The 13,948-nt window shown below is 46.5% G+C and overlaps 1 protein-coding gene across 3 annotated transcripts in view; it reads right to left on the bottom strand.

The window, feature by feature from the left end:
• Window positions 1-5,535: 5,535 nt before the first annotated feature.
• The window catches only part of su(f) (cleavage stimulation factor subunit su(f)), a 91,768-nt gene continuing 83,355 nt past the window's right edge, over window positions 5,536-13,948 (bottom strand). For 2 of the 3 annotated variants that reach the window (XM_065428866.1, XM_065428858.1), the window contains exon 21: window positions 6,423-7,644. Coding sequence is in view for 2 of the 3 variants with exons in the window: in XM_065428858.1 (XP_065284930.1) it covers window positions 7,633-7,644 (12 nt within the window). In the remaining variant the exon portion in view is untranslated. Of the gene's footprint in view, window positions 5,708-6,422; window positions 7,645-13,948 lie in introns of those variants that run through there. The other variant, XM_065428850.1, reaches the window with a different exon arrangement.

The raw sequence follows: 13,948 nt of genomic DNA, 5'->3' as shown, positions 1-13,948 counted from the left end.
CGATGTGGAGGCGCCGTCCACGTCACAAAGAGTGGCTTCAATGTTACTGCGCTCGATCGCGCCCCATTCCTTCGTGGCCTGTTGGGGTGTCAACTTCGTTTGCAGTCGTTCGTCTCTTCTGACGTCAGGTCGACACCACAAAAGGCTTCCTTTTCCTAGCCGAAGTCATGCTAATGCAGGGCGAATACAGCAGTAATTGACGCGAGTGCCGCTTGATAAATCGAGAATTCTCCCGCCAAGAACGGCGCCGTCGAGAACCCAGCAAGCTAACTGAACAGATACGGCCACACTTATGAAAACGCTTTCGAAACGTATTCACTCCTCGTTTGTAAGCTGTCCTGCTTTCGACGTTTTTAATATGTCGAGTTTAGTCAAAAATCTGTTTTGAGAAGTGAGAATCCATTAATACGACGTTTTGAAGACTTCGTGTGCTACCTGGGGAGTGGTTGTTATTCACTTTGCACGTTTTGCCGGGTTTGAGAATTCCTACAAGCGTGGGCCCTAGCTCGAACACTGCATGCGTACTGCGAGCGCGAACAAACGCCAGTTGTCGGACGCAGACGATCTTATCCCACGTATCAGCTAACTATGAAAGGAAGTCACGTGCACCCTGACAAACGGAACTCTCATCCGTTTTTGTACCAGTACGCAATGACCAGGTAATGTAATGACCAGGTAAGTAATGACCAGGTAGCCTCGTTCTGCCAGTGCAGAATATCCATGAGAGAGAGAAGGCAAGAAGGAAAGGCAGGGAGGTTAACCAGACTGAGTCCAGTTTGCTACCCTACACGTGGAGAGAGAGAGAGAAAGAAAACTTATGCGTAGGATGTGGGGCACTCATGTGTATGTGTATGTGTATAGTGGGGCACTCAAGTCTGTTGCCTTCAGATAGTGAAAAAGCGCTCGAACTGCTTTCTGGGCTAACGAACTGTGAGGCCAGGCTCCCAAGATATTAGCTTCCGTAAATGGCCTGTCATCCAGTCTATTCAAGGCACACTGGAGAGTCTGACGTTGATTATCGAAGCGAGAACAGTGGCACAGAAGATGACCGATGGTCTCTTCACACTTGCACTTAGCGCACATTGCTTCTGAAAACACGATAGACGTTACTGGCCAAGTATTGTGAGTTGCTATATCTGATATACCGCAACGCGAGCCGTAGTTTGGAGTTGCCTATGAAAGTCTAAAACAGTCGCTGTAGCTGTAGCAGTGGAGCAACTCCGCGAACAAGTGCTGGCACGTTTCGGAGGTCCGCTACGCACACACTTCCTACATTTTAATCTCCGGCTCGCCTGAAAGGCTGTCTGAAAAAAAAAATGTGACGCGGCGCGTTCGGCAGGACGTACGTTTGCACGCACAGCACAGCTATTTCCCCGATTTCGTCGCTGTAATCCTCGACACCGATCAAAATAACGCGATCGGCAGCAGGTACTCATTCGGCTTCCACGAAACACCTCGATTCGACGCCACAAAAGAGAAACGTGACCACTGCACTATATTATATTCTAGGCATTATAACAACACCAAGCGAAATAACCGCCGTGAACCTGGATGTCGTAGCCATCTTTGTTTATTAGTGTTGCCAGATCAGGTAGCGGATGCTGGAGTTTCCAATAACCTGTCGTGGTCCGCGGACATTGAATAAAAAAAGAACGTCGTGCGTGAACTCTCGCGTAACCGAGTGGCGGGGAGGGGGTGGGGTGCACTGTCGTTCGTTCTAAAACCCCTTAAACCAACGTTTATAGATACTTTTTTAGTTCCGTATCTCTCCGCCTCGCCCATAGAGAAAAAGCGGCCTGTCGCGATTCTCGCCACCGTGGCGCTGCGGTTACGGGTTGCGCTAGGAGAGTGAGCGTCGTCTGCTAGCAGGCAGCGTTCCGCTGCGGTATCTCAGGTTGTCACAAATTCTGGACGTCTACTGCAGAAGAAATGACTGTTCTCGGGAAGTTGCTCGGCATTTTTTTGCGGCTATTCCAGTTCGCGATTTATTTGATACGGGCCGTATTGTGCAAGGAGTAATGTGTACGCCCAGGTATTTTGAGCGGTGGCGGAAATATCAAGAATAACAGCGTTTTAAATGAACGTTCGCGCATCAGTGGCTGTCAAGCGTGCACACGAATTCGCTACCCATGCCAATCGCGCGAATCTATTGCAGCACGTATGATATTTCCTCACAGCCGTGCGGAACAACTCTTTTCTTTATGATACGCGCAGAGATTCACGTAGCTGAATTTATGCGCCTCAAGAGCTGGCTGCCCGTTTCAGCGACTGCGCAACTCGCAGCCATCGAGTGATAACTTGTATTCTTCCATCCGAAATTCTCCACGCTCATTCTACTTTAAAGAAATATTCGACATTCGCTTGCTCAATACATGTGTATCGCGATGCACACGCAGTACACAGCGATCCATGCAGTTACTGTTTTCAAAATGGGAAAAAGAGGAACTTTATTAACAATGGCGTTAGGGAGGGGAAGGACCTTCATGTCTGATAGTGTTCTGTAGCACTTTGGACTTGTCAGCCGCAAAAGCAAGCACACCATGATCCAGTCAGGCGTGTATCTATGGCCACGGGCTGGTTTTGCTGCCTGCTGCATGACTGCTGTGCGAATGGCGACCTTCTGTACTTCAGGTAGGTCTTGCATAAGCTCGTCAAGGGATGTTGTGAACGTGTCCTTCAGCTTCTCGCTGAGCCGCTTCACTTCCCGCTTTTTGCGCTCACGTGCTGCAGTGGCGCGAATCAATCGCTTCCTCAGCACACAAGCTGCGACAGGGACCTTCCTCCTCGCTGGCGTAGATATCTTCTTCTTCAGGCTCTTAATCAAAGTGACGCACATATTGCAGACACCTTTGTCTGCGTCCGTCAAAACTGAGCAGTCCTTGTGGAACAATGTGCTTCCAACTTTCACCCCTGCTCTGCGGGTGGCAACATCACTGCAAGAGCAGCCTAGGCAAAATTGTTTGTTGTGTACAATCTGCAGCAGGGCTTCTAGATCTTGCAGAGAACGAATCTCTACATCAAAAGACGACTGTCGGAGCAGCCTCCCGTTTGCGTGGACAACATAGGTGATATCGTCCCGTACAACGACGCTCTTCAGGATTGTGTACGCCCCCGCTTTCATTCCGGCCACGTAAAAAACAATCTGCCGACGCTGCCCTGGTTCTTCTTCGAGTACTGCTGTTGTCCAGTTGGCTGGGAGCCGAACTGCCGCACTATTCTCGACAATCTGAGCAAAATCGGTGCACTGCAGGGGAACAGGCGCCTCTTGGTTATTCAGCTGCTCTCGTCGCTCCGTGGGCAAGTGTGCTTTGTTTGTGGTCACATCGTGCGTAGATGCTGAGCTCTCCTTTTCGGAGACCGCCGCCGAGTCTGCCTTCTCGACAAGTAACTGGGAAGGTTGGGAAAGTTAACGGGGACTGCACCTTCCTTCAATGCCCAGTACGCCCGGTCGATCTCGACGACTTCACCGTTGATAATATGCTTAAACGTCTTCGAAATGTCCGCTTCGTCAAAATGAAGGTCACAAACCTTGCACGTTTTGCTCAGCTCTTTGTCGGCGCGGGGAATAGCTCTTTTCCATTTGCTGAGAAGTTCCGGATCCGATGGCGGTGCAAAAAAGTTACGCTTCTGAGTGTTGCTTTTGTACCCGCTCGTACAGCCGGGTGCGTAGCAGGTCGGCATTGCGCTAAGCCCAGCACATCAGAGAAAACACAGCGTATCGACAGAGTTACGAAATGCTCCCGTCCGCGGCCGCACTGTTCGATAGCCCCACAAACCGAGCGCACTGCAAGGTAAAGGTTCTCGCACAGGGGTGAAGACAAACGCAGGCTAAAAGAATCGTGCACAGAAAACACGCAACTGTGCCGCGACTTTTAGTTCAGCCGACCGGCACACGCCGTCAATGCTGCCGCCGGCACCGCGCAACCATTCTTTCTCTATGGCGCAACCCGCGACCGCAGCGCCCTCTCAGCGCCTAGGAAGAAATCACGCCCGCCTGGGAAGGCGCAGTTCCGGAACTAAAAAAGTATCTATAAACGTTGCCTTAAACTTCGTAAAGTAGTGACACTCTCCTCCTTCGCCTTCCCTCTCCATCGTTTCTCCTCTCTTTCACGCTCCCTCCTTGACCGTGGCGCCGCCTACTTTGCTCAAGCGTAGCAACAGCGCCAACATGCGCTCCTCGCCACTCCGTAGAAGCTTCTCGAGCAAAAATGGCGCTGGTGCACGGCGTGAGGGCCCACGTGATGCTATTAGGCCAATAGCGACGCGGCGTCGGCCTTGGCCAGAGCGCGCGAGGAGGAGGCGGCACTCTTCAAAGCGTGGCACTACTTTACGAAGTTTAAGGGGTTTTAGTTCGTTCGTCGCGCGAAGGCGAGTGAGAGAGCGCGTGCTCTCGGGAAAGCAAGTGGCGGGGAGGAACAGGAGGAAGGGGAGACAGCCGCTCGCTCGTTCGCTTGCTCGCTCGCTGGTAGCCCGGCAGTGGCCAGCCCATCGTACACGATGCGGGGGAGGAAATGTACAGCAGACTTTCGCTCACGAAGTATGCCGCAGGCGAGAGTTCCTCACAATGCTTAGGGTGTTGGCGTTGACACACCAGGGAGAGGAAGAAGTGGCCACGAAGGAACTCCGGGAAGACGTGAGGCGAGGGTGGAGGCGTAACGAAATCGCAATGGCCCAGCGACAACAACGACGTCCTATGGATATTCTACGGACAACCACTGCCAGGACACGGATATCCTAGGGATATGCCGGGCACGTCTTGCGGATGTCCCCTCACATGAACGTTTTGGCCGCGCTTTAGGTGTCCTGCGAACATTGTGGGGACAATGCCAGGGCCTTTTGCGCAGCGTTTGCTTTAAGGTCTATTGTGGTTGCTCCACACACTGTGCGACAGATGCAAAGGCAGAGCACCCACACATCAAAAGCATAGCGTGCACAGGCTGCGCGCGTGTGCGGAAGTGCAGTTGTGCTCCCGATTCCTCTATACCTTCCACCAAGCACGGGCGGCTGATTGAAAGAAATTCAATGATGAAAGTAAAGTGTATCAGAAAAATGAGTAAAATACGACCTACACGCGAGCTGCAGACATGATAGCTTGAGCCTGTAATTCGAACATGTGAGAAAACATAACTCTGTTACGAGAAAACTCAGTCAAAGCCTAAATTGGAGAACATTTACTGATGTGCGTGTTGAAGAAGGTCCATGTGAGATAACCGTGGGGCATCAATGGCAGGATATCCGAAACAGGTGCATGTGCAATATCCTTGGGATGTCCGTGGTAGGACGTCCCAAACTGGACGTCCAGTGGTTGTACTATTTATCTCCAAAATGGCGCCTAGACATTTGGGACACGATTCAGATGTTCTATGGACAAAGTGTGTTAACTGGGTGCCTGATTGTACAAGTAAAACACTACTTTTCTTTGCTTGCATACCAAGTGTCCCAAAAATCAAGTAATTACTTTATTATCTGTGTTGCAACAAGTTATATGTAACATAGCCTTGTAAGGAAATTTACCCCATCCTTCTACACTTAGTCTCTATAGAAGCATGAATCTTTATTTATAATTGCCAAGAAACTTACTCAAGCGAATTAGCACTAAATGGAAATTAAGCAACATCTCGTGGCTCGGGTCTCGTCAATTTGTCATCACAGCCTCTTGAGTCGGCCACCATTCTTTATTGCGACGATCCATGCTTGATGTATGACTCTGCAACATAACATTAATGTCTATGTGAAATGTGCAACGAGATTGAACAGATAAGATTTATTGATGCCACTGTTGCATGCAAATGGAAAGGTAGTAACAATTCTCGAAACCTAGTTCATTATTGGTGTTCACACACCAATTTTGCTTATTGAGGAAGGGCTTCAATGAGGCAATATCAGAGCTTCGTGGAGCACTAATTTCCAATTTCCGCAATGCCCCATTACCATGACACTCCGTCTCAACTATAGAAAACAAAGACTGGGGTGTGGAGGTTCCACTGCTTTCACTGAAGTGGTCACCATTTCCCAACCACACCTCAGACTTGTATTTTAGAACACTTATACTCCTCGAACTGCACCTTAAGAAAGTGGATGGTGGCATCACCATTCATCCGAAGTGGTATTTCAACGACACTGAACGTCAATCCACGGTCTTTAGTTTTGTAATCTGTGCTTTCCGCATCTACTGCCAAGTATGGATGCCCTAGTGTGAAAGCGCATGTTTTCACCAATTGCTTGTGTTAGGAGTCACCATGGAGAGTTTGAAGCACAGAGTCTTGGTCAGTCAAGGCACAGCACTGTGATGGAAAAGCTTCGAGTCGAGGCCGTTCGTTATAAAGGTCAGTAAAAGTTGAGCACAAGCTCCAAGCCGAGGTCAGTTTGTGAATGCAGGGGCGAGGCCCCGAGTCAGGCAGGCCCAAGTGACACAACGCCCCTGACATTATCAGAATGTGTCTTTATTTGAACAAAACGTAGGAAGCACAATCACCCAACTCAGTACACAATGATTGTACACATGAAAGTGTCACCACAGCAACAACAAGCATTCTTCAGATGACACACTCACCAGATGGATGGACAGCCGCTCTTAAAACTAGGTTTTATTCGCCAGCAATAGGGGCACTTGCAGCATTACACACAGCCTGCCAAGAGTCACTTAAAAGGCTTACAGAATTTGTATTTACAATAATGAACATGCATCATCTACAAAGCTCAAATGGAATGAGCGCAGTCAAACTTTCTCAATGGATGTGTGTGGAAAGGTGGAGCCTTTAACGCAACAACTTTTTTTATTATTATTTTGTTTCTCCAGCCATAATGTGCTGATAGGCGAACCTTTATATACATAGAGCCTCTCAGTATTTAAGCCTGCATACATAAATATTGTCTCTTATCTTTTTTGAAAATACACCACACATTTTAACTGCACGAAACGTTTCCTCACTTTTTGTATTTATATTTTCAGGCACAGACATGCCCCAGACAACAAATGTCATCGGCCTGCCTCTAATATTTGCGTAAGCTGCACTTGAGGAAGGAATGAAGCAATGTTCAGTTCTCACCTGAACATGAAAATTTTGTAGTCTTACACAAAACCATTCAGCACATCTGCATTGACATATGCATTTTAACTAGTCTTGAGAGGTGAACACATCAAACGAGGCACAGGGGACTAACAATAAGCCACGTGAGAACACCTGGCCCCGCAAGTTGCAGCATACGCTGGAAGGCCAGGTGTCCTGTAGTTTTGCTTCCTCGACTAAGTGATGAAAACTGAAGCAGCTGTCACGTTAAAGGCCTCATCTTTCTCTCAAGGCGCTTTCTTTTTTTTCTTCCTCAGTTGCTCTCACAAAGATTTTACTGTACACAAATGCATGACCTGCACACCATGAGTCACATGAACAAACAAATAGTTCACAGTGTCAAACAAACCATGAGAGTCGTGTCACAGGTGCCTCCAAGTGGAGGGGGCAAAAAAAAAAAAAAAAAAACACGAGGCAAAAGAATGTGATGGAAGAAGAAGGGTCCGTGCAGTCAGTCTCTTGACGTCCGTCTGTAGTCGCCCAAACGACACAAAAGTTCTTGTACGAGCACTCTGTCACTGCTTTCTCTCAACACCGTCTGACAACTTTTCGACCCCGCACTCTAAAACATGAGCTGCGGAGAAAGCGAAGAACAGATGCACGTTTTTAAAGCCACCACTCATCACTCGACAATGACAATGGAAAAAAAAAACAGCTGTTTTCTCTGTTACAAGACCAAGAAGTCTCAATAAAATTTCACCCCCACTAAAGGACTGGTTCCAAAATCTTTTGTTATTAAGTACTGTGTGTCATTGGCTGATGCCTTTCTTATCACCTTCTTCATTGAAATGACTAGCTGGTGCCTGCTGTTATGTGCACAAACCATTTTTGCATGCAAGCCACATTGTGAATCCTGGTTCAAAAGGAGTGCAAACCCTTCAGACATTACATCAGAAATGGACTTGCACATGTAAAGTCCACAGCACATGTCCATTTGTTATGGAACTACGCTGTGCGCATGTGCAAACGCATTACCACATAGCAGCGAGAATGAATGGAGCTAGTTGCCTTTGACTTCGAGTGGGAACTGTTCCATGAATGTGGCTTGCCTAATACAAGTGCCTTTGTTCAGGATTCGTTGCAGAATGCAAATTACAAGTCTGAAAACTTGCGCATCGTGTTTACGCTGGGGTCACTGTTTCAATTTTCACAACATACACTGATAAACACAGAGCTAGGAAGAGCAGCTTCACCTCAAAGGCCAACTGCAATGAAATGTTCGGTTACACAAAAGGCCTAGCTACAGATGATTTATATACAGTGACCTCCATGCAAAATGTTACATTCGAAAAAAGGAGTAGATGCGTCACGAAAAGCTCGCAAACTGAGACACAATATGCCACTGATACAACTAGCTGGAACTGATGCGTGGCTCAGAATGTATGACCTCCGAGATTAGGCGCCACCTGTGGCCTGCTTGGGGCACACTGAGAAATTTCTGAGGCGATGTGCTGGGAGTTGGGTCACATTTGTTAACTACCAGGTGCAGGCGTCATCTGCACAAGCGCTATTCAAAGGCTGCAAATAAGAAACTTAGGCAATTAACAGCTCTGCAGCTTTGCTTCGACTGCTTCAGTGCTACGACTACTCGTTTATAACCAACTTCGTTAAAGGGAAATTGTTTTTAAATTAGGGTTTCGACGAGGGCATGTCTCTTCCCCGACAAACAAAGGCAAGTCCCTTTGTCAGAATGCTCGTTCAGAGCTGAGGCTTCCTTTGTTCACCCGCTGTTGAATTCAAGTGTCCATCTCCATCTTTCTGTGAATGTCCTGGTTTCTTTTAGTTCCCAGTGTGCGGGTACCTAGAAAATGTGTCGTTGCTCCCGACAGCGGTATGCGACTGTGCTGCCCCACATTTTGTGCTCAGAAGTGATAGTTACTACTCTTAGGTGCAGAATGTTGGTATCAAGCTACCTCGCAATGGCATTTCTCAGTAACCACTTTTGCAGAAGGGGCGGGCAATTGAAGGTATTGAGCACAACGGACACTTTGTCTCTTTCGGCAATTAAAAAGTGCGGTATTGCTGCAGTTTGACTAAAAACAAATATTTTTAAAAATAATTTCTTGGCCTATGGCTCTTGTCATTAGATTAAAGGCCTGCGATGGAGCAGTAACAGTTGCGCTACAGATTTTCTGCGCCATTTGACTACACCTGCACTTCTGCTCATCAGTACAGACTGCCGAGATAGCGGGGAGCAAGGTGAAGGTCAAAGGTGCGAGACGTGTGGCATTGTTTTTATTTAAAGGAACTGACACCTATTCTTACGTCGACCTTGAGACAACAGCAAAAAATGACACATCCTCTCCCATTTGAACCTGTTCCAGTGTTGTCAAACAATGTTGTTTAGGCAGTGCAGATGTCATCGCTGAAGCTCAGTGGACAAGTGCTCGAGAGGTTTCGGTTCGGTTTTCAAAGCAACACTTAGCATAGTGCCCCTAAGGAAAGCAACAAAGCATTATCTAAAAAAGAAGACAAAAAAAAAACCAGAACGAAAAGAATGCACAATTAAACTTGCCCCTGAAGAACCCTCAGCTGGCAGTCATGTAAGACATATTCGCGACACACTGTCGGCGCAACTTCGCCGCGACTGAACTATGCCGCGCACGTAGAAAGGAAAAGAAAAAAAAACTGGGGTGAAGCCCAAACAATGCCAGCAGCATTGCGAAGAGTGCGACTAAAATCACATGCCATTCTAGGCCTCACTACCCTCATTTAAGCGATGGTCATTAAGATAACCGATGGTCATTAAGGGTTACGAACTGGATTCCAAGGGAAGGGAAGCATAGCAGGGGGCGGCAGAAAGTTAGGTGGGCGGATGAGATTAAAAAGTGTGCAGGAACATGGCCACAATTAGTACATGACCGGGGTAGTTGGAGAAGTATGGGTAAGGCCTTTGCCCTGCAGTGGGCGTAACCAGGCTGATGATGATGATGACCCTCATTTATGGAGCAAATAGCAACGGTTGCCGAAAACGTAGGTCGCTCGTTTCAGCTGACGTGACTTCGATCGGCGCACTGCAAAGTGGCCCTCTTGGTCCGAAATCAGAATCGGTAGGCAGAAGGGAGGAGAAGCTGCCTCACAATTTATAGGCGCTGTTTCAGTGGGGCTTCACAGAGAGTATTGCCAGGGCATCTCTTCAATTTTTTTTTCTCCATAACGCCATGCAATGGCCCCTTTCTAATGAGCAACGAAAGGGGGTATTTGATTTTTGCTTGAAGCAGAAACAAAATGAAACACATCTAAGACGTGAATATAACGCATAAGTTGGGCATCGTGCAACACGTATGTGGAAAGAATGTGAAAAAAATTTACAAAATATGTTCCATGTAGTTGACATTTGGGGGCCTAAAACCCAATAATATGTACACTTATAGCAGTACTCTATACCACAAGAACGTCTCTGCCCATTCCTTCACCTACTAATGAACTTAAAACTCGGAGCAGTATAATGTTGTGCCGTGTTATCGAAAGTGAAAACACAACTTGTGCAGGACTTCATCTACAAATTTGAGCTGTTCAGGAATTGAAAAAAAAAAAATTCGATCTTGAACAGAGCAACAAACATTGTGCACAGGATATAGAGGAAAATATGGAAGACTTCTATTAATTTGACTCCGGTTAATATGATTTTATGGCTAATTCGTTCCCAACTGAAGTTCCTGGCCAGCGCTCATATGCATTTCTATGTGCCCAAACTTTTGTTATTTCGATCCTAAAATTTGCTTTTGCTGGACAATTTGCTCTTGACCAGTCAGCACGCTGACCCCTATGGTCCCCCCAATAGCGACCCCTTCAGTGGTGGCTTCAGTCTCAGCGGAGCTTGAAGGATAATGAATGCGTTGAAAACACATCGCCTCCCATTGAAAATTCCCATTTTTAGCTTGCCCTAGAAAGATCTTCAAGCAAGACCCATAGCCCACAATGTCCATTTACACTATTTGCCTGATTCTAATGTGTTCCTTTATTATTATTGTTATTCCCAGAAAAAATGGCTTGAAAGTTGCCTGGTCGGTGCAATCAGATACGAAAGCAAAACCTCCTTCGCGGCGTACATATGCTTTATCACATAACACAAATGTATTGAAGCAAAGCTGGCTTTAGGAAACCGGCCGCCAAAGTGCAACACATCTTAGACCCTTACCCACTTATCTTGCTAAAACAATTAGGAGGACGCGTAAGCTACGCCTTTAGGAGTGGAACGCAACAGCGTTCAGAGACCCCTTACTGCTTTTCATATTTCCCAACAACTGCAACTTATGTAACCGTAACGTTTACCGGGAAACGCTGGCTGCGAACACTATACAGGAAGGCAAGCTTTCTGGTAGGAACACGGCCTCCTGCGTGCGTCGATCTGCTATTATTGTTTCACACCTTTAATATTTCAGTCTGAGAAGAGCTAACATAAAGAATATGCGCTGTCGGTGTTTCTTTTCCATTACATTTGTCTTTGGGCTGCCAATCTCAAAATTCTAAGGAATAACTTTGTAACGAATGAAAGACAAGGTATGAGCAACTTTGGTGTTAGAGAAGTAGTTGGGTATGCGTGTTTCGGAATCTGGTTCTAAATTCTTTTTGCTGAGGCGATGCCCCATGCTGGACGTCTACACAGGATGCCGACGCCGGATTTCCCACGACATGGGCTCCTTAACAATATCGCATTAAAATTGGGTCCGCGTTAGATTTATACTTTGTTTAGGAACTCTAATGTCATTTCTACGTTAGTTTTCTACTTTGGACACATAGAAAGTCGGGGTGCATTTCATTTGGGGTTGTGTTAATATCAGGAAAACACATCCATATGAATCAGTGGTGTGTTCTGGCATTCTTCCCGCATCTTGTTTATTTCAACCCGCCGGATATAATTAGATCAATTTTGTCGGTCATATCGGTGTCAAATTAATGGAAGTTGGCTGTGCTCATAAAGGGGCTTCCACGTGCACACCAAACATTAGGGACAGAAACGTGATAGGATACGAGCATGTATAAAGAGACAGCCACAGAAGCCAACTCTGTAAATAGGGGCATTCGGAAAGGCCACTGCCATCAAAAAGTTTACAAAAGAAAGGGGAAAAAAAAGGAGGAGCTAGTAAAAGCATGAATGGAATGGAAGAACACACGCACACACAAGAGCACGAATGGTTTCGACCCAAAACAGGCAGTCAACTACGCTCAATGTCGCCAGGCTCACAAGCAGAGGCCAAAGCTACAGGGTATGCTGACATTCTGGTAAATGCGCAGAATCCAAGTTAGTGCTCAATGCAGTAAAAAAAATCAGGTCTAACAACTACTACAGTAAAGACTACGGTGGTCACATGCAAGGTTTTTTTACCTGGTTACCTGCGTCTGTGAACAAATTGCACATACCAAATGGCAAGGCAACTGCAGGTTTTAAAATATATCAAATTATCCTCGAATTCACAGAGTCTCGTACTAAACTTACTAAAGTAATCTCAGACACTACGATGACACAGCTACCAACGAAATGATCGGCGGTACATCAATTTGTCCAATCTACGGGCTTGGGGCTTTAGTTATTACACTTTTATCGAAGTTTTCAAGCAACCGTGTTTTTTTAACCGCACGAAAGCGATGTCTCTCCCCAGATGCACTAATCGTAGCAAATTGCCGCATTTGTAATACAATATTTACTTGAAAATCATCGATTTACAAAGTCATCTGAAGCGAAAGGAAGAAGTTGAAGCAATCCACATACCACTCATCATTTCCACAACAACTTAACTGCCATAGTAGCAGCTCCTTCAGACACTAGCACTAGATCTGCCTCCAACACTTTCTGCAGAAAACTCTACGCTTGAATGTTTCTCACACAGATTGCCCGCTACCACGACGGCTTTCCAAATAAGGATGGTTCAGTGACTCTTCAAATATTACTGCACATTTGCTCTTCAAATATTATGATGCGAATTGTAGCTTCGGCTATGTTGCACAAATGTGATGAAACGAAACACATCCGAGACATCTACAGCTCCACGCAGTTCCTCAGAACCACACTCATGCATGCAACTTGCCGTACACATATGTAGTTGCGCACATGCTTGTGACAGTGGTGCGGGGAAAAAAAGGAAAAAGAAACACGAGATGCCAGACACTGCTGTGAAACTCCTCAACGCTGCCGGAATTGTGGCATGGCCAAATCTGGCCACACGAATGCAGACTAAGAAAAGCAAGACGAGAGGCCATGCAGCTGAGATCTTCGGCCCCGCACAAGTCGGCCTAAGCGCAGTGCAGAGTCAAATGTGCTGACCTGTTTTTCTGGTGGATGGTCCAGGAGCCCACAACACACCCTTTTCCGGGTGCCATTTATTTTCCTCAACACTCACATGCTCATTTCAAATTCGACTCTAACGCTGTTGTTCCTGTTTTGTACGAATAAGTGGTTTCCTTCATGCTTGAAGTGGCAACCATTGTGTTTTATCGACACCTTTGCTCCTCCTTTATGTATAAACATGCCACAGGGGACCTTTTTTAAGGGTTAGTAAATGGTGGTCATGCTGATGTTGATGACAGGTTAGTGAGAAGCTTCAACACCACCAAAGATGTTAGCATTGAAGTTCTTTTTCTTCTTTCTAGCACTAGCACACTGTAATGGAGAAGTGCGCTATTTTATGGCTCACTTACCTGGGTAGCTTTGCAGTTACTATTTTTCCAAAGTAGAGTTGGAATTACTCTAGTGTTACAACCCCCTCCGGAAGAGTAAGAGTTAATTTACCCTACTCCTTAGTGCAGCTACATTAAAGAAAAAGGGGGGGGGGGCTATATATGTAGGAAACAGTGCCTTTTGAGCCCTATGAAATTTTGCCATGTTGTCAAATTCTGCCATTTTGTTGTTTCGAGCCAATCGGGGAAGGCACGGCCAC

This window comes from Dermacentor albipictus, chromosome 10 (assembly GCF_038994185.2).
Source record: "Dermacentor albipictus isolate Rhodes 1998 colony chromosome 10, USDA_Dalb.pri_finalv2, whole genome shotgun sequence".
NCBI classification, from domain to species: Eukaryota; Metazoa; Arthropoda; class Arachnida; order Ixodida; family Ixodidae; genus Dermacentor; species Dermacentor albipictus.
The sequence above is the reverse complement of the archived record's forward strand: the minus strand, read 5'-3'. Positions and strand labels throughout refer to the sequence as shown.